Source organism: Rhinolophus ferrumequinum, chromosome 8, assembly GCF_004115265.2.
Source record: "Rhinolophus ferrumequinum isolate MPI-CBG mRhiFer1 chromosome 8, mRhiFer1_v1.p, whole genome shotgun sequence".
Lineage (NCBI taxonomy): Eukaryota > Metazoa > Chordata > Mammalia > Chiroptera > Rhinolophidae > Rhinolophus > Rhinolophus ferrumequinum.
The window spans coordinates 60,842,996-60,862,512 of NC_046291.1; the positions used below are offsets into that span (position 1 = coordinate 60,842,996).

The 19,517-nt window shown below is 31.4% G+C and overlaps 1 protein-coding gene across 12 annotated transcripts in view; it reads right to left on the reverse strand.

The window, feature by feature from the left end:
- Positions 1–19,517, reverse strand: part of SLC4A10 (solute carrier family 4 member 10) — a 260,771-nt gene that overhangs the window by 84,821 nt on the left and 156,433 nt on the right. For 3 of the 12 annotated variants that reach the window (XM_033111848.1, XM_033111852.1, XM_033111846.1), the window contains exons 7-10: positions 11,206–11,297; positions 10,091–10,180; positions 5,103–5,260; positions 1,942–2,029 (exon numbers count right to left, since the gene is read on the reverse strand). In XM_033111848.1, coding sequence (XP_032967739.1) covers positions 1,942–2,029; positions 5,103–5,260; positions 10,091–10,180; positions 11,206–11,297 — 428 coding nt within the window. The remainder of the gene's footprint in view (positions 1–1,941; positions 2,030–5,102; positions 5,261–10,090; positions 10,181–11,205; positions 11,298–19,517) is intronic. The other 9 variants (XM_033111853.1, XM_033111850.1, XM_033111847.1 and 6 more) reach the window with 3 other exon arrangements.

Below are 19,517 nucleotides of genomic sequence, written 5' to 3' on the forward strand. Positions count from 1 at the left end.
TAGATGTGGAAACATAACATGAAACATATGTGCACATGAAAGTGACAGTACTTAAACTGTGGAATAGAAATCAGTGTCTTTTTCTTTTTTTTTTTTTTGCCATACTGTGGAACCACTAAAAACAAAGATACTATGAACTCAAAAAGAGTTCTACTAAAGCAAGTTTTGGGGCCTCATGAAGCCCTTTTTATCACTCTCCTGTCTTCTCCCAGATTCCATCAATGAAATGTTAGTCATTGCAGTGGATAGAATAGTGTCCTCTCAAAACATACATCCATATGAACCTCAGAATGTGACTTTACTTGAAATAAAGATCTTTGCAGATGCAATCAAGATGAGGTCATCCTGGATTAGGGAGGGCTCTAAATGCAATGATGGATGTCTGTATGAGACAGAAAAATAGATGGCATACAGAGACACAAGGGAGAAGGCCATGTGAAGATGGAGGCAGAGATTAGAATTTTGCGCCATAAGCCAAGAAACACCATGAGCCACCCGAAGTTAGAGAGACAAGAAGAGGCTCTCCCCTAGATCCTTCAGAGAAAGGTGGCCCTGCTGACACATTTACTTTAGACTTCTGGCTGCCCAAAATAGGAGAAAATACATTGCTCTTGTTTTAATCACCCAGTTTGTGTAATTTTTTTATGGCAGTCGTAGGTAGCTAATACACTCATTAAGTTAGTTCTTTCTGAAACTGATGAAAAAGATGTTTTTCTCTAACTTTTGGTTTCCTATGTGTAAACATCAATAACTAATTGATATAAAACCATAAAACATAATTAATTATAATACATATAATAAAATAATTTCTATCAAACCCCAAACACAAGTTCAAATTTTCAGATTTCATAATCCCAGTTATATGTAATTACATATAACATGTAACTTTTACATATGTAAAAGTTATATGTAATATTAATTCACTCTTTTTTACAGATTTTAAAGTATCTAAAGTCATGTATTTCAGTAAATACATCATTAAATTATTTAGATGAGATTCTAAAAATGTATAATCTCATTTATTATTTACCACTGAATTTTGAATTTATGCTACTTCTGTGATCTTTGCATCTGCTCTTCTTTAATAATAATAACAGTAAAACAATAAAAACAAATAATAACAATAAAACAATAAAAACAACAATACCATAAGGTATTGGAGAATACAAAAAACAGTCAAATAATACTATTTTTTACATTCTTATTTTTATGACATTACATTTTGAGATATACACCTCATTGAGAAGCTGACGAGAGCTTTTTTCAGTTCAAAAAAATCTACATACAAATTTTTTACGTAAAAAAATTTGTGCTGTATCAGGGAGATCACAGGCCCCTTGAAATCCATCTACAGCTTTTCTAATGGTTGAAAGACAACCAGATTAAGAACAACTACTTACAGGCCATTGTAACGAGAGTTGATAAATGTTGCATGGATTTTAGTCTCATGTTTACTATTCATATAAACTGCCATTGGTTTTTCTTGACACCTTAAAATTATTTTGCCCAACTCTCCATGATTGCATGCAACTCTGAACGTACTGTACTCTTCAAATGGGTAAATTATGTGACATATGACTTATATCTAAATAAAGTTGTTAAAAATGTTTCCAAAAAGTTATTTTGCTCAAATGAGATTTGTAATAATATTAATAATGGTGCTCACTTTGGGAGCACATATAAGAATAATATTAATAAATATATTCTAAATGTCACTAAACAATGAATTTTTTTTAGAATATGAGGTTTTAAAACATGTTCATATGTGTCATTTTATTATCCCTTTTGAACAAATTTTGTAAGGAAGTTTTCTACTGGAAACATAGAAAGGGAATTCAATACGGAGAAAACTGATTCACAGTAAATTGTCATGAATACAGGAACGCCAAAAGTTACATGTACTTAGTAGGGAAAATGTTCCCAATGAACTTGAATAAATACCTCATCTGTCATTAGGGTTGCAATTGATCTGCCAATCTCATGGTACTGTTGACCCTTTCCCAGGGGTCCCAGAAGAATGAACAAAAATCTGTAATTAAGAAGAAAATAAAACACGAATGTTTCATGGTAGAATAAAGAAATAGTTTTAGTAGTACAGAATCACTCATCTCAAAAGAATTACTCAAATGGGGATTTCAATGCAAAATCCTTTTTTCAGTTTATTATTACTTTGGAACATTTTATAATGATTGACTCTTATGCTTAAGGTGTTTAAGCACTAGGAATCTGTGGTTATTTTTGATCTCAGTGTGTCCCCCATTTTGTTACCTGTAGAGCCTACACAGTTGTTACTGAGAATTTTAAGGATTCTATAATTCTTAGAGGAATAAGCTGAGAAAATTAAAATCAGATTAAACCATTCTAAATTGTAAGAAAGAGAATTCACTAACATGCAAATTGTAGAACTAGGTCAAAAGGGGAAAAGATAATATAGTTGTATAAACAAAGAAAGAACACATGGTCAAAAAAAACTAAGGTGTATGTAAATTTTACATTTAATAGAAAAAATATTCTCAGGAATCAAAGACCAGTTAGGCACAAAAATAAGTAAATAAATAAATAAATAAATAAATAAACAAAGGAGTTAATGATCTATTAATTCCAATGCTAGAGGAATAAAATTACCAGCTGCATTGTGATACTCCATCTAAATTAGGTTGAAAGTCTAGCAAACTCATCATCACAACTGGAGTTTTTGAAGAAATCAATACATGTTCTAACTTTACAGGACCGGTAATTGTCCTGTCTCTGAAAAGGTCAGTGCTGCAGGGAAATTGTGAAAATTTAAAAACAGCTCATATCCTACACTATAATTCAACGGTATTAATTTGCTAAATGGTTTCTGCTCTTAGGCATGAAGACTAATGGCCTTGTACGATATACTAAAATGGGCACTATAATTCTACCCTTCATTTAGTTATAAGCTTTAGAGAATGTACGGGTTTTTACATGAAGCATATATTACACAGTCTTCTAGGGTCTGATATTATTTTTTGCGTCAGTTGTAACTAAATCCTAGTCAATTTTTACTATACAGAAATGTCCACTATACATTTAAAACAGGAATAATTTCATGTGGTGGCAGATACTTTATCAACTATAATACTTTTAAGAAATTTGTTGACCTATGTACATCTTGCTATTTTTCAGGTTTCTATTGCATGGGCTATTTATAAAGTCCTGAAAGATTATTTTCTGACATTTTTACTATGTTTTGCTGTTATATTCATGGTGTGCCCTTTTGTCCTCCAAGAGAGAATAATTAGGAACCTTGAATGGCTTTCTGTATTCTATTTATCTAACTAATCTTCTTCTATTTTTCACCTTTCTTAACTAGTCCAGTCTTTTTAATCTCTCCTTATACAGTGGCTCTACTGTGCCCCTAATTTTTCCTCCATTGTTCTCTACACATATTTTGCTGTCAGTATGAAATGAGGTCACCTAAACCTTGACAGTTTTCAAAGTGAGGGTGTATTACCCCATTACAGCTTTTCTCCACTCCTGGGAATTTTTCTTTTCTTTCCTTTGCAATACAGGAACTATCATGGGCATAAATAGCCATCATTTACTCAGAGTTCATCAGACACCTTCTTAAATGGTGGAATAACAATATACTGCTTAGAAGACTGAAAAGGAATTTTAAACTACTAAAATAATACCTCTACAATGAGTAAGCTTGACATATTAAATTTGAATCCCAAATTCCCAGAGACTCTGAATAGGTTACAGATTGTGTATGGAAAAACACAGCTTTAATCAAATACAGTCAGATGCCACTTTATTGAGCTCAGTTTATCATTCCCCTTTTTAAATAAAAGTTGGTATGTATCAGAAGTCTCATTAGCTTTCCAAAAGGATGAACTTCTTTTCTGTAAGCTGAAGGATAACAGAGTTCCTGACTCAAACCACAGATTCAGGCATAGGTACTCAAACACTGAATCCCATTCCGGTTAGCTAAGCTCTTACAAAATGAGGCCTCTCCTGACTAAACTATTCCATATTTGGGGGATATCTTACCATAATTAAAGCACAGAGTGATGTAATCTGCTATGTTTTGAGTTAAGGACAAAGGTTCACAGAGGAAACATATTCTACAAACCCAGATGCCATAACGCTTGAACTTTACATCATTTTAACTTGGCTCAGGCATTCCATGTTTGGAAGAGGCGTCATACTAACAGCATCTGAAACAGTTAGAGCATCAAACAAAGGGTACCAGTCATGTGGAAGATGGAGCCCCAGAGAGAGATGTTTTGCTATAGAAATAGGATCAGAGTGAAAGGCTATCTTTATATAAGAATCACATTGGATGGAGGGAGACAGGAAGAAAACAAGGTGCCCTGGATGAATTGTTAGGAACTTAATGTACTGAAGTCCTTTTTTTACTTCACATTTTTTACATGGACAGTCTTATATCTATAAAATAGAGATAAATTACAAACAACATAATTCAGTTTGCATTATCCTTAAGTTGCTCGTTTTTACACATAGTTAAATAAAAACGAAGTTCATGTAATTAAATTAAACTTGTACTTTTGATTTGGATTTAGCCACAGTACCATGATGTTAGTACCAACGATTTTTCAGACTCTATGTGTGTGCCTTGGATTAAAACAAGCAGTGTATTAAGTGTAGGCTGGACTATCCTGATGACAGCACTTACACGTACTTTGAAGGCCGACTCATTCAATCATAAGCCAAGCCTTGGAACCTGATCAATCTGGGTTTGACCACATTCATATACAGAATCCTCTCTTTAGCCCACAGTCTAATACAATCTTGAGGAAAGCCTAGCACTTCATCACTTTTTACCAAAATTATAAGAAAGAATTTATATGGTGATATAACCCGGAGTATTCAGAGATGAGGAGCATGCCTGAAAGAAAACATAAAAGTTTGAGAGGAAGAAGGAAAGAATAATTTTTAAAGCACTGTTTCCCCTCCTCCACAAACAAGAAGAAACAACAGTGTTGTGGATTAAACATTAGTTTCTAGAAAAAATTCTCTCAGAGTAAATCATATTGGCTCTTTGTGTTTTTTTCCACACACACACAAAAAACATGGTTTAGGAAAAACACAAAAGATGCTCTTAGGCTTTTCACCTGGTTGGGATTGGAACTTCAGCCAGTCCTTGCAGCAATACAGCTGGAGACAACCTGACAAATGCAACTACAGTTCGATCCAAGAACTCCAATTCCCCAACTAAGATGTTTGAAGCTTCAGCACCTGGAGGAATCTTTTTCATAAAATGCAGATCAACCTGCAAGCATCACACAAGTAAAATAAGATAAATCAAAATTGGTAAAATTTGCTAAATCATATCCTAGGACAGTGCTTCACATATGGTAATCCATCAATAAATATAGTTTAAATAAGCTTTAAAAATAGTTAAACATGTCATTTGCCCTTTAGAAATAACTTTTTTTCTTGTGTATTTTTTAATTGGTCATCAAAAAGCTGAATACTCTAGTTTCTCTATTCAATATATTTAAAGAAGCTTCTTCGGTATCAACAATATCAAAATTTTCGGAGAGAAAAAAAGCGTATCTTCAATTAAATATACTTCAATCATAATTTAATTGGCATTTGCCAATACATTTCAATATTTTACACTACATTATCTTAATTTTGTGCACAATATATTTCAATTAATTAATACTCAAAATTTGCCCATTTCAAAAAAAATAATCATGTTTGTCCTTACAATATGAATTATGACCTTAGTCCTCATCTTTATTCTAGTTGTTCTATATCCTTCACAATCTATACTTGGTCTAATCATTCTTCAATTTTAATTTCTCATCAGAGAATTTAGATATGGCAGAGTAAACAAAAATAAAAGTATTAACATTTGGGGTGGCTGAAGAGCCATAGTTAACTATCTGATATGAGATGTCTGTGATTGAAATGAATGCAAAAGAAATAAAAGTGATCATTAACAAGAAGAAATGCTTAGAGTTAAGGGTGAAGTTTGAAAAAAATGAGTGTAAACTGTTCAGAGTAAATATCAATATTTAAGCACAGGGTCTCAGTGAAAACCAAGCAGTGACTTTAAAGTAAATTTTACAAGGCCTACTTCTTGTTTCTAATTCATTTGAGTTGCTTTTTATGGAAATCTGTTTGTAGAAACAATAAGATTTATCTGCCTGAGTAATTGGTTTTATGCTCTTGTGTTAATGAAATGGGGGCCAAAGATCAAAGTGGGACTAGCCAAGACAGAGAAAAGAGCTCTGTCAAAATAGGTGAGGCTGAGAAGGTTTCTTTTAGGCCAGATAGTTCTTTTGATGATTTACTATACAATTCAAGTTTAATGATTTGAGAACATTTTTTCCAAGAAGTTAAAAATGAAAAAATTAAAAATTTTAGGAGGAGTACCTTAGAAAGTCAATTGCCAGCCTCTAGGGACTACATTAAATACATTGCTTTCTGAAATCAAGACCTCAACACAGCTATTTAGAAGGTTTACAACTATTTAATTTTTCTGTGAAACAAGGGTGCCACAAAACTTAAAACCCATTATATGGAGGATACATTTTATCATAAGGATTCAACATAACAATAATTTGCAGTACTCCACTAAAAATATCAAGTAGAACCATTGTTTTATTTTTAAGAAAAAAATGATTTAACAAAGTAAAACTTCCTATAAAAGTTATGACAAATATTATAAATTTCAAAGTTTTTAACCTATAAATATACTCCCAAATATAAATTTTTAAACTCATAAAATTATACATTGAGATATTATATGGTAAATATTTTCTTTTTATAGAATTTAATCTTTTAATTTATAGGCCTGAAACTATTTATTTACCTTTTTAATACAAGGTTAAATTTCATGAGAATTATTGTCATGTTTTTGTATTTATTTTTCTGGCTAGGTGATACGCACACATTGGAAATGCTTTCGATTACTTACGCTTTACAGTTTCACTATAATGCATAAATTCTCAAGAAGGGAATAAAAGATAACCTCTACACTATTAGTCCTGTGAGAAAAATATAATAAATCTTCCTAAGTCTTTGAGAGTCTAAAAGAGTAAAAAATTAAGTTTTTCCCCCAATGGAAAAAACAATTATTCAATGTTAATACACTGGAAAAAAATTTAAAATAAGAAAATAGCTTTTTAAAGAAAATCTATAATTGATAAGCAATATGAGTCACAGTGATAATACCTGTTATAACTTTAATAAGTTTAAATTCCACCTGGAAAACTTTCTATAAATTCATTTATCGTTTGACAAATACCATAGTCTTGATTATTGAAGTCTGTGCCTCAGAAAGGTGGCAATTATACAAATAACTGCTTTAAGATACAATTTAATTAAATCAAGGAGTACATTGTATGCTAAAATAGTTTTAATTTTATAAAAGGAAATATATGGTCCTTACACATGATTTTATTTTGCATTATATAATCCATAATATATCATTAATTGATATCTGTTATTTAGAAAAAAACATTAAATATACAGAATTAAATTTCAGGAGCAGCAAATTTATCTTTTGTTTTTAAATATAATAAATTATAGTTAAATAATATATATCTGGAGTAGCCATTATATTATACTCATTACATTATATTATTCTTGAAGTAGTTATATACTTGGTGGGTAATAGATTATGTAATTTATTACCTAATTATTATATTTACAATTATATTTATATTATTCCTGGGGTAGTCCTGTATTTTTGTATTTGTGTTAATATACAATTCATAAAAAACCTTATTTGGCAATTTAACTACCTTTTAATATAACAAAAGATCATATGTAAGGACCACAGTTGAACCTTTTATAAAGTTACAAATACCTAAAAGGGCTCTGAGGAATTAGGTTGAATTACACCTCTAAGACAACCTTCAAGTAGACTCAAACACTTGGAATGGACAAAGAAACACTGGAATTTACTCTTCCTCTGAATAGGACCTTAAAGAAATCAAGCTATACTGTGATGGATGTGGATTTACATTCATTTCACTGGGTTCTCTAGACCTTCATGCTAAGAAGGGAAAGACGCTTTATTCTGGGCATTTGGTGCTTAAGCTGTGGGTGAGGAACAATTATATCTCTAGGGAACAAAGTAAGACAGAAGATCATAGTAGAACTGGAAGTGTCTGGACAAGCTACACACTGCGATGAGAAGGAAATACAGACGAGACTTTAGGGGAAAAGTTTAAGTTTTAAGCCCATTATAGAAAGTACAAGAAAATTAACAGGGATCCTCTAGGGAGAAATGGTGTTGCGACACTAACCAGCCAGTGACGTTGAGCTGCTCTCTTAATATCTCTGGGATTCAGCTTTCTCACCTTCTAAATTTCTAAGGTTTCCTAGAGTTCAAGGATTTAATAGTCCAAGTCTTTTCACATACTAAAAATTGATGCAGAAGAAAGTTTTTTCTACATAGAAAATAACGTGAAGGTTTCTTTTGAGTCATTTGAAATAAAAGAAACACCACCAACATTTGGGATATACTAAAATAACCAACCTCTACATGTCAGTTTAAAAAACAGTGATATAGAGTGTTTTGACACGTCTGCTTTTTAAAAACATTATAGGAAGCAAATACCTGACAGTTCAGATTATATTAAAAACATCCCTTAAATGAATAAATTTGATGGGCATATCCATTCATTGGAAGGGTTAACTATGTGTAGATTGAATGTAGATAGGATGTAGGATCGAGTCACGTGAAATGAACGAAGAATGTTTTTACTCTTAACATCTCAAAATTCTGGGGTTTGGAATCTACATATTAAAACTCAAAATATTTAAATGGACAAAATAACCTGGAGACTAGCTGAACTGTGATTAATTTACTACCTAACTGAAGTCATTAGGCTAAAAAAACCTCCTCTCATGTACCTGCAAAATTTGACACTAAAATTTGTTTCCACATGATGGATCACATTTGTTCTTTCCAAACTGTACTATCCTGCCCTCCCAGGTTATAAAGTAAGAAGTGTTAATTTAATGATTGTTCAAAAACGTTCTAGAACTAAAGGTTTAAATTATTTTGAATCTCACAGGATTCATTCAACAAATACATCCCAAATACTGTTCAAGGCACTAGAGATCCAGGGGAGACCAAAATATATTAGATTCTGGTCTAGTATTTCTTTTCGACAATAATAATAATAATAGCCACCTTTACTATTATGGCTATTATTAGGCCATAATAGCCATAGGAATGCCTCCTATGTTCCCAGAACTCTACCATGCATTCTTTGTATTATTTCATTTGATTTTCACAACGAAATTATAAATAGGTATTATATTCTTATTTTACAAATAAGAAAGCTGAAGTTCAGAGGACTTCTCCAAGATCAGATAGTTTATAAATGCTAGAGTTAGGATTCAAGATCTCAAGCTCTTTCTCAAAAGCCATGTTCTTTCCCATGTGCCGTGTTCTGACTGATGAATATAAATAATTGGCACTGAGTAGAGGGTGCTAGAAACTTAGCTTGCCTATTAAAAGATGAAATGGACAAGAGAGATTGAAAATCCAATAGAAGAAAATGGAAAAGAAGGAAAATCTGTTTTCAATTCTTCTATAGTTCTAATTGTTTGGGGAGACCTGAAGATAAGACTATATTCTCTCCACCTAGCAAAATTCATTTTCTTTCAAATGCTATGAAGCATTTTTGACGCTGCCAAAGATAGGTCAGTCAACTAAAAGCAAAATGATATGGAGATATAAAATTCAGTGTCAAGGGGGGATATCCTTAAAAAAAAGTTAAAGGGTAATTTATTGAAAGGATGTGACTTATTATCATTGTTTTCGAGAATGGTGAGTATGGCCGTGCTGTACTGTTAATACCTGTATAAATAAGTAAGCAACTTCTTATGTCACTGCTTTTAAGATATTGTTTCAAATGAAGAATATCAGAAATTAAATGTATGGCACTGTGTGACAATTTTATTCCAACTTGCAAATGAATGAATATGTAATGCTTTACAAAGATATTTTGGAACGGCAAATGGAATACATTGGAACTGGCTTAATACCGGTAATACTTGAATCACATGCCTCCATACAGTGAAATGAGCGTTGAACCACCGTAGAAACACAGCCCGAGTATGCCCTCACCTCTCTCTCTTGCTGGTGTGGAGGTCCTTTTTCATGCCTTTGTTTCATCCCACATGGACTGGTATGCCCCTTTTGATGGCCTCCCAGTCCCTGCACGCATAATTAACAGACTTAAGCTGGTACACCACGCTCCCACGGAGACTCGCACCAGAGGGAGAGCATGCACGTGACTCGACCGAGGCCGTTTCAGCATTGGCAGGGGCGTTGTGAAACAGCCATAAGGAGCTGATGGCTGTTCACCTTTTCAGAAGCTTGAGGCACATAACTTCCTCTGCGGCTGCCTCCCATTCCCACCTCCTCCTACTGTTACAATCATTGCTAGTGCTAAGGGGCTTTCTGAGAAAATACGCGCGCGCACACACACACACACACACACACACAAACACTCGAGTTACTACTGTTTCAGCCACTCAGCTAAAGAGAATTGTTGAGCTTCTTTACTTTTGGTCAGTATTTAAACTCCTCTTTCCTGCTCAAGTATCAGTTTGCCACATAGCCTACAATAGCACAACTGCAAGGTCAGGAATTTGCTAACCAAAATCACATCATTTTCACAGACTCATTTCCTTAGAATAATTCAAATAAACGATTTCATTTGAATTGTTTCCAATTAGATGTATCCCTCAACAGTAAATCTTTATTATGTTTTTACGAAAAACTGTTCAGTTCTATTGTGTTCTACTGTTTTCTTACACTAATGCCTTTCTCTGAATTCTGACAAGGAAACTTTATATTATTAATATATGATTTACTTTGCTACAAAGAGTGGAAAAAATTATTTTGAAAAAACCAGCAAAGTGTTAAACAATAAACTTCTGTTAAATTCTCTGTGAAGTCCAGTTTTTCTTTTTACTGGAAGAAATACATTTTACCAAGTGGCTGAAACCCAAAGACTAATACATAAAACTTACACGTTTGGTTTTGGTTTTGTGAATCATTTTGTGAATAAATAAAATGTTACATGTGAACTTAAATGCTAACATTACCTATAACAATGTCAAGCTCTGGCTAAGTAATAAAAAATGTACATGCAGAAAAATTTGTCAACACTTCTTAAAATGGGTAATAATTTCTACGAATAATTCAGCAGCTGACTTAAATAAAGAAAAACTTACCTTACTAAAATCAACAGTGCTGTTTTCTCTGCTCACGTCAGTTTTATTTTCCACACAGGCTGGAGTCGACTGTGGAGAAACAATCTGACCTGCTAAAAGAGATTGTTATTATAGAATACGGACAATTCCTTACATAACTCTAGACATATTGAGTGAATATGAATTAAATTCGACTAACATAGATTTCTAAATGAGTTTATGAGGTAAGCATGAAAGGTCAATATAAATAGATCTGTATAAATACAAAGATTCTTATTATATCAGTCACAGATAGAAATGGGAGAATTCAACCAATAAAATGTAAACCAATTCTCAGATTAAAAGTCCTTTAACTAAACCGTTACGTTCTATGAAGAAAGATCGCCTACAAAAAATATTTAAATCTATCATAGTTTTGAAACATCATTGATTTTTAAATTCATCTAAACTTATGATATATCTATTTACAAAGACAAGATAGCATCTATTATGATTTGCCTTACATGTATGGTTTTTTTAAATGTTACTGTTTATCTGAAAAGTACACAGCATCATATTTACCCGCTTCTATTGCATCCAAAAAAATAAACTAATGAGGAAAAATTCTTTGATAATAACTTTTAGAGATTTATAACATGGCAGTTCCATGAGAAATACCTTTACCTCACACAGAGCAAACTCTATGATTACGATTTTATGCTTGTCACTGATTATGATTGCATAAGCACACTGATATTGCTCTGCAGAGAAAAGATCAATAACTTGAATTGTATTAGTTTTCCATTAACTCTAACCAGCAACTGTATTTTGTCACCGTTCCCAATTTTAGGGGAAGATGATGATATTAGTTAAGTGTAGCTGGGAAAATGACAATGGCTGCAAAGTCCATTATTCACTAATTATGAAACATTTTTCTTTCAATTTATCTGTAAGTTCTTCCATATGTAGCAATTAAATGATAAAAAATTGTGGGGTTTGCTTAATTTCACTTCTCTCTCTCCTTCCTTAACCTCTCCCCATCCTTACTTACTACTTTTGCTGTGAAACAATGCCGACAACCCAGCCTTTGAAGCCTTGACCATATTTTATGATCATAATTCATTGACTCCAAATAACTGCTCTTATTCTCATCTTAACATCAGAAATACACTCTTGTCTCCGCCTAGTTCTTCTCTCTACCTACCTAAACTCCAACTTTATTCAAGTTCACCTGTAGTCTTGTCTTCCCCAATGACTGCAGTCTGTACTCATTTGAACTTCTCTAAACTACTGGCACATATACAAATAAAACCTGTTCTTTAAATTCTCTTCATGAAATACAGCTAATATTTTGTTATCTAGAAATTACCAAGTTTTATTTAAAACACTAATAACTTACTTTAAAATATTACTAGAATTTCCCTTTCTGAACTATCAATCCTCTCAGGCAGGGGTCAATTTATTAATAGATACAATTTTTCATGGTTTAAAATTTTCTATTGACAGAAAGTAATGGGCTTAAGATTCTTCTAGAACTGAAATATTTATTTTCTTTCACTAAACAAAGTAAAACAATACATTTGGCGAAGATTTTTTAAATGACTTTTTAAAGTAAATTCACCTCAAACCATGTACACAAAATCTGATTATAGCATTTTCAAGAAATATATATATAAACTTAGAGAAATGACCCTTAAAGCTGCATCAAGTGTGTTCATCCTCCCATTTCTAACTGCAATGGGCAGCTAGGACAGTGAACTGTTCATTAGCAGCCATTTAATTTATCATCTCCAAAATAATAACTATGCCAATTCAAAAAAAACCTTTTCCATAATGCATTTGTGCTACTAACAGATGTCTTCAATCACCAGTTTCACATCATTGCTCCATATTTTCATGAGTTAGAACATTAGATATATTTAAACCTAAATTTACAGAATGTTCCATAAAATCAAGTGATGAAATTCAAGGAATGAAAAAATTCAATATATCTGCTTTCTTATAATAATTTACTTTGTATGATATAAAACTACATGGAAGAACAATTACTTAATTCAATCAGCAAACACACTCAAAAAGAGTCAACCCAATGCAAAATCATCAACTTTGAATAAATTTAATTGGATAGAAAATATGCTATAATTTAAAAATTAAAGAAATTGAAGTCTGGGTTTTCATATATAAACTTTAAAAACAGAACATTCCATAAATTACATCCAGCTCTTGTAATACGTTTAAAACATTGGCACTGCATTTTATCTTGCACACAATTAATAGACTTGGGGATTTATTGTGCTATGGTATTCTTGTTATAATATAAAAATTTTACAAAATATTACCTCATATAGTTGATAATCAGAAAGGGATTTGAAAACTATTTTCTATGAACAGTTTAACTGATAATAGGTAATGCCCTAGTGGGAGAGTATTTAACTAGCAGGTGACATGCTAGATGACAGTAAATTCCTTGCTAGTTCTAGATTCTAGAGATATACATAGAATGTCTGCTGATGCAGGAAAAAAAAGCATTAAAACTACCACTTATGACATAGGAATATAAACCACAAATTTGGTATCTCTTATATTTCAGCAGTAATAGTCAAATAATAGTAGTAAATATTAGTAGTTGAATATATTTAATCACATCAAGTGTCCTACAAAGTTAAAGAGTACTCCAAATGTTATTTCTTAACATGTACATTAATTTGTTAAAATGAAGCAATACACATTATATGTGTATATCTTCACAGTAGTCTCTCAAACTTGGCTGGATACAGAAAAATGTACAGGTATTATTATTTAAAAATTAAACTAACAAGTTTGGTTTGGGTTATTTGGAAAAAAATAGAAACCTTTAAATAAAGCTTAAAATTTTGTTTTCTATGTCTATGTCTATATTTATATCTATATCAAACTAAAATCCACACATAAATTATAGTTTATCAAGTACTGGAAACCTCATGAATTAAAATAATTTTTATAATTCTATTATCAACTATAATCTTTATCTGTCTAACACTGATTCTTTAGTTTATTCCAATTATCACTGCCCTTCAGAAGAAGGTGATGGACTTAGATTTCAAAATGACTTTTATTAATTCAAATACGATTACATATGAAGAATCGGTACATTTAGATTCTGAAAGTGCATCCCTTATTTTTTCACTGAAGTCTAAACAATAGTAGTTCATAGAATGACAATTTTTAGGTATAGGATTTTAACTTCACCAGAAGTGAATATGTTTTCTAAAAGAATAACAAAGAATTTGCTAGGATATTTCTCCCTCCAGAACAACATAGTATAGAGGGAGGTATTTAGCAATCACATATATGTGTGGAAGCTTGTGAAATGCTAATTTTTTATGATAAGTTGTCTAGTAATATGCCACAATGTTTTGTGAACATACATGTTTTTGCCTACTTCTTTATATAACCATCACTTGTACAGTGATCACTGTCCATATTAATATATTTTATAAATAATTGTTATGCAATGTTTAATCATATCTGTTATGAGGCATACAGATGACTATCCCAAAAATTTTTTTCAAAGAAATATATTAACTCAGTAACCTTATTACTTTCAGGGTAAATTATTCAAAAGCTAATAAAAAGTGGACACAATTAGTATGAACTGGGAAGTGTTCATGACTATTGAAATATTTGAGAAACCTAATATTATCCTTATATATTTACCATATATGCTTATTTTTTCAACCCTTTAAACTCAAAGGGTTCACCACCTTAAATCCAAATTTCTAATATATGTTATACATCTTAGCAATTTAAGTGCATATTATAGTATTCATGTTAGCAACTGGTACTTGAATTAGTTTTCATTTGAATCATGAATTCATTTTTTTCCACTGGACCTCCATGTAGGGGTCATATATCAGTCAGATATGAAGTTATTATAGACCATGTATTTTTCCAAGGCAGATCATAAAAGATGTGGGACAAGCACAGGAGAAAATTGAGAGTAATCAAGTGACTACTAACTAGAAAATGGAAGCTCTGCCTTCCTACTTGGTAGTCCGTAAATTTTTCACTAAGTGTATTGTGAGACTAGCATAGACATTTCCCTCATCATAAAGTTGTGGGGGAGGAACATGAGATTATGTCAAAGTACTATTTTTTATTTTAAGTAACTCTGTATCATTGAAGCATCTCATTACTGAAACACAAGTGTAAAAACATGTTTTCAAAAAATCTGTTAAGTACCACATTCACTCATTTAAATCCTTACCTACAGTTTTCTTCTTCTTTAGATAAACTATGTACATAAGTATTGTCAAAGAGCAGCTTTTAAATTTCTATTTGGCCAAATTCAAATCAACAGGAGAATAACATATCACTTGAGTACATCATTATTTGCTACTGCTTAATCCACTGAAAATCATGTGTAATAGAAGGAAACTGGGATGAAGACATGGAGGTACGTTACTATGAACCTAGAGACCAAACTGGTTTACACTACCTCAGAAACCTTCAACGCATTTAGAGTACCCAAAGGGTAGGAGATGAGGGAGGTACAGAGATGAGATGAGCCTGTTAGAGACAGACACAAGACAGAGCAAAATAAAGAAATATAAAGATGAATGACAAAGTTACATACATGTGTAACAATACATTTATTCATGGGAATAGAGAACATGAAGAAAGAAAGGCTAAATATTTAGAAAATGTTGACTAAGTGAGCTTCACTTCCGAAACGTAAAAAGTATGCACAGAATTAAACCTGGAGAAAAATTATTATGCCTGAAAATAATTAATGTAATATAGGAAATAACAAATTTAAACACATAATACTAGAAATATTTTTGCTTTTAAAATCCAGTCTTGACATTACAAAACTCAGTAACAACACGACAGCCTCTGAACAGAAGCACCAGTTGTGTCACCAATGTCACGTAGATTTTTTTTTTTGGAACAATGGAAAATACCTTTATTATACAACGTTTAATTCTGTCACCTACATGAATCTTTTAATATGTTTTCTTGCAAGTATTTCTAAGAATTGTTATTCTAGCTTTTTTTCTTCAGAGGTAGAACATTATGACAGATAATTTTTAAACTCTATCTTACTTAGGATACCACAGTAGTTACAAAACAAGAATGCATATAAATTATCTAAATGAACATAGAAACATTATGCACTTGAAGACAAAAAGTTCAACATTTGTAAAAAAAAAAAAGTAATTATAAAGCAATAAAACTGATTTACAAAGGCCATAAATAAAAATAATTCACAATACATATGAGTACATTGTTTTAAGGGCTGGAATCTATGCAGATCTAATACACATATCCCATCCTTCTAAATCTAAATGTTCTTAAGTAACCTATGGTTTTGAAAGTAACTTAAAGATCCTTTGCTCTGTGACTTCTTTTGAGATCTTAAATAAAAGGTACAACTGGAAAGTATTCAGAATAAGGTGAAAAGGTATGTGAAGGAAAGGAATTAGATTTATTAGAAAAGGACACAGTAGAATGAAGATATCCTAGACCTAAGGAAACTGTCTTAAATTATTTTTAGTATAAAGTTTATCACAAGGGTAATAATATTTTATATTAGATTTGTAATCCAAATGTCTTAAAATATAATTGAGTGCATGACCTAAATGACAAATACAAATATTGATATATTTCTCTTTCTAGATCATTAAACACAAAAGGCTGATTTTTATTTTTAGAAAGTCTAGTTTCAAGGAATTATTTGAAAATTCTTGATGTATTTCTTTTGAGTACTTTCCACTCATATCCTTTTTGGTGTTCTAATGTTAAAGAAGACATTATTTTTCTATTATTTTTCGCTGTTGTTTTGCCAAATGTAACTGTCACTTTTTATTGAAACATCAGAATCAGACATTTAATTCTCACAGTTTTGATGCTTAATGAAAAGTGAAAGTTAAACACAGCATGGTGGCATTAAAAATGCATGGTGAATCCATAGCATTCTGCCTCTTAGCCCTTAAGAAAATGTGCAGAACACCAAGAAAAAATATATACAGAAAAGTAAAACTAGTGTAATATTTGGAAGTGAGATTGATAAATCACCACAAATCACTAAAAAAGTTATGAACAAAATAATTTGGACTTGGGAAGAGAGGAGCAAGGAAATCACTGTCTCGTAAGTGTAATCTATAAAATGGGGAAGATCCACATTTCAAATTCAGAATGTTTAACCCTTGGGAAGGTTGCATGCTAAAGGAATGAGTCAATTAAGGAAGTAGAAATCTTATTCTATATAATTCTTTTAAACTTCTTTACATAAGCATCAGTTGGTTTTTGAGGGAATTTCCATTGATTTGCCTCTAAAGTAAAAGTACTTTAAGCAAGAGGGGGCTTATTTCTATCCTATGCTGGGGGAAAAAATGTTTTCTGTTTTCAAGTTTATAGAAAATCCTAACTCTAATGCCTATTTTATAATCTTAAAAGAAAAGTCAATCTTTTTATAGGAACTACTCTACTGAAGAAATTTTTTTTAATAATTAGAATATTATTATTCCCTTTTGTATATCTTGAAATTCTTTTCCATCTCTCTGTACTACTGCACAAAAATATTAAATCTCTACAGCATATTTTGAAACAGAATATCAAATCTATGTTTATGCCTATGATTTTTAATGTTTGTTTATCTAGAGTTTGTCAGTTTTTAGAGTTCATAAGTAGATTGAGAACCTTAGTAATAAAGGTCTTTCACACTTTTTTTTACTTCTGGATAGATTTATTTCTAAACTGGTGAAATCTATACATATTTTCAGTATTCTCAACACACATAATTATGCAAAGTGTGTGAGGAAGCAAAACAGAGTCACAAGGAGGTGTTATAAGCCTAGGCTTAGAAAACTACTTCTGACAGCACAGTCTCCAACAATACTTAATTGGATATATAAATCTTATTAGAAATGTTTCCAAGTTTTTATTACCCTACTGTATGCCTCAAAAGGATCTATATGTGTTCAGATAAAGGCTGACTGTACAGATGGCAACAGAATAAGTTCAGAACTAATATTCCAGTTTTCAGAGAAACTAAGCAGTTACCTGGACAAGACAAAAACCAGGATCTCAGAAAACTTTATATCTGTATGTATCTATATGCAGACTTGTGATTCAAGGCTATAATTCTATTATGTCTTTTTATGTTTAACAGAAGTTTAAAACAGTAATAAATAGTGTGTCCATGTTTGCATGATATTACAATATAGAGCTCATCCAATAAAATTCAGTACCCTCTTACCTTCAAGAATAAAATGCATGAAAATTATTTTGTAGCAAACATTATCCCCTGTGGAATTTGAGATATAAATTATGGCTGGTTCATAGCCCAAGATCCTTGCATCTTTGAACATATCCTTGTTATAGATATCAGATAATATTTTATTATCTGATTTCCAGCAAAAGTAATGAAATGAAGGCAGAAGTTTATTTCTAAATCTGCTTGCATTCATAGAGAGTAAATTCATGGGAATATTTTAATAAGATCTTTGGAATCATGTAGACATAAATCCATAGTCAAAATTAACAACATCTCAGCCTACTTTCTTAATATCATCATACTAAATAAATACTAGTACTGCAAGCATAGTAAAAATACTACATTTATAGTAAGTTACATAATATAAGAGCCTCATTTTGATGTCATTATATTTTAAAGCAAATTGTGGTTCATAATATGAACATTTTTCAAATATGTGCGGGGATTCAAATCAAGTTATAAATTCTAAAGATGTTCCGTGGAATCTACAAATACAAATTAGTATAGACCATAAAGTGCTCATAATGTTTTTATTGAACTTAATATAGGCACAACTATAGGCTCTTCATATAACAATGACTTACATTAAGTCATTTAAGCGTCTTTAAAAAATCAAATGAGTATTTCAAAAATCATTTTGCCATTAAGAACTGGTTCTATGTTCTAAGACAATAGTATATCTAATCATCTTCATTGATTTATTAAAGCATTTATTCTACTTGTTTTTGTATATTTGATTCAATAGTATGAAAACTGCTAAAAATTCCCATATAAAGTGAAATCTGAAGAAAATTCACTTTCATGCATTTATATTTAAGGCACCTCTGAAGCTTTTGAAAATAGGAGTGAAATTACATAAAATAAATCATGCTGACAATACACATACTTTAGCCCATTTGTGGAATTCAGAGTCTTTCTAGTAAGGCATTTGAAATTACTTTTCATTAATATTTATCTTTTAAAACTGGAAACTTGTTAACAAATTCATATTATCCTCATGATAACTTCATTTTTCTTCACAAGACTAATGGAAAGGATAGATAATAATAAGAGATTCTTAAGCAACTTCCTTAGTATAAATGATGAAGGGTCAAAG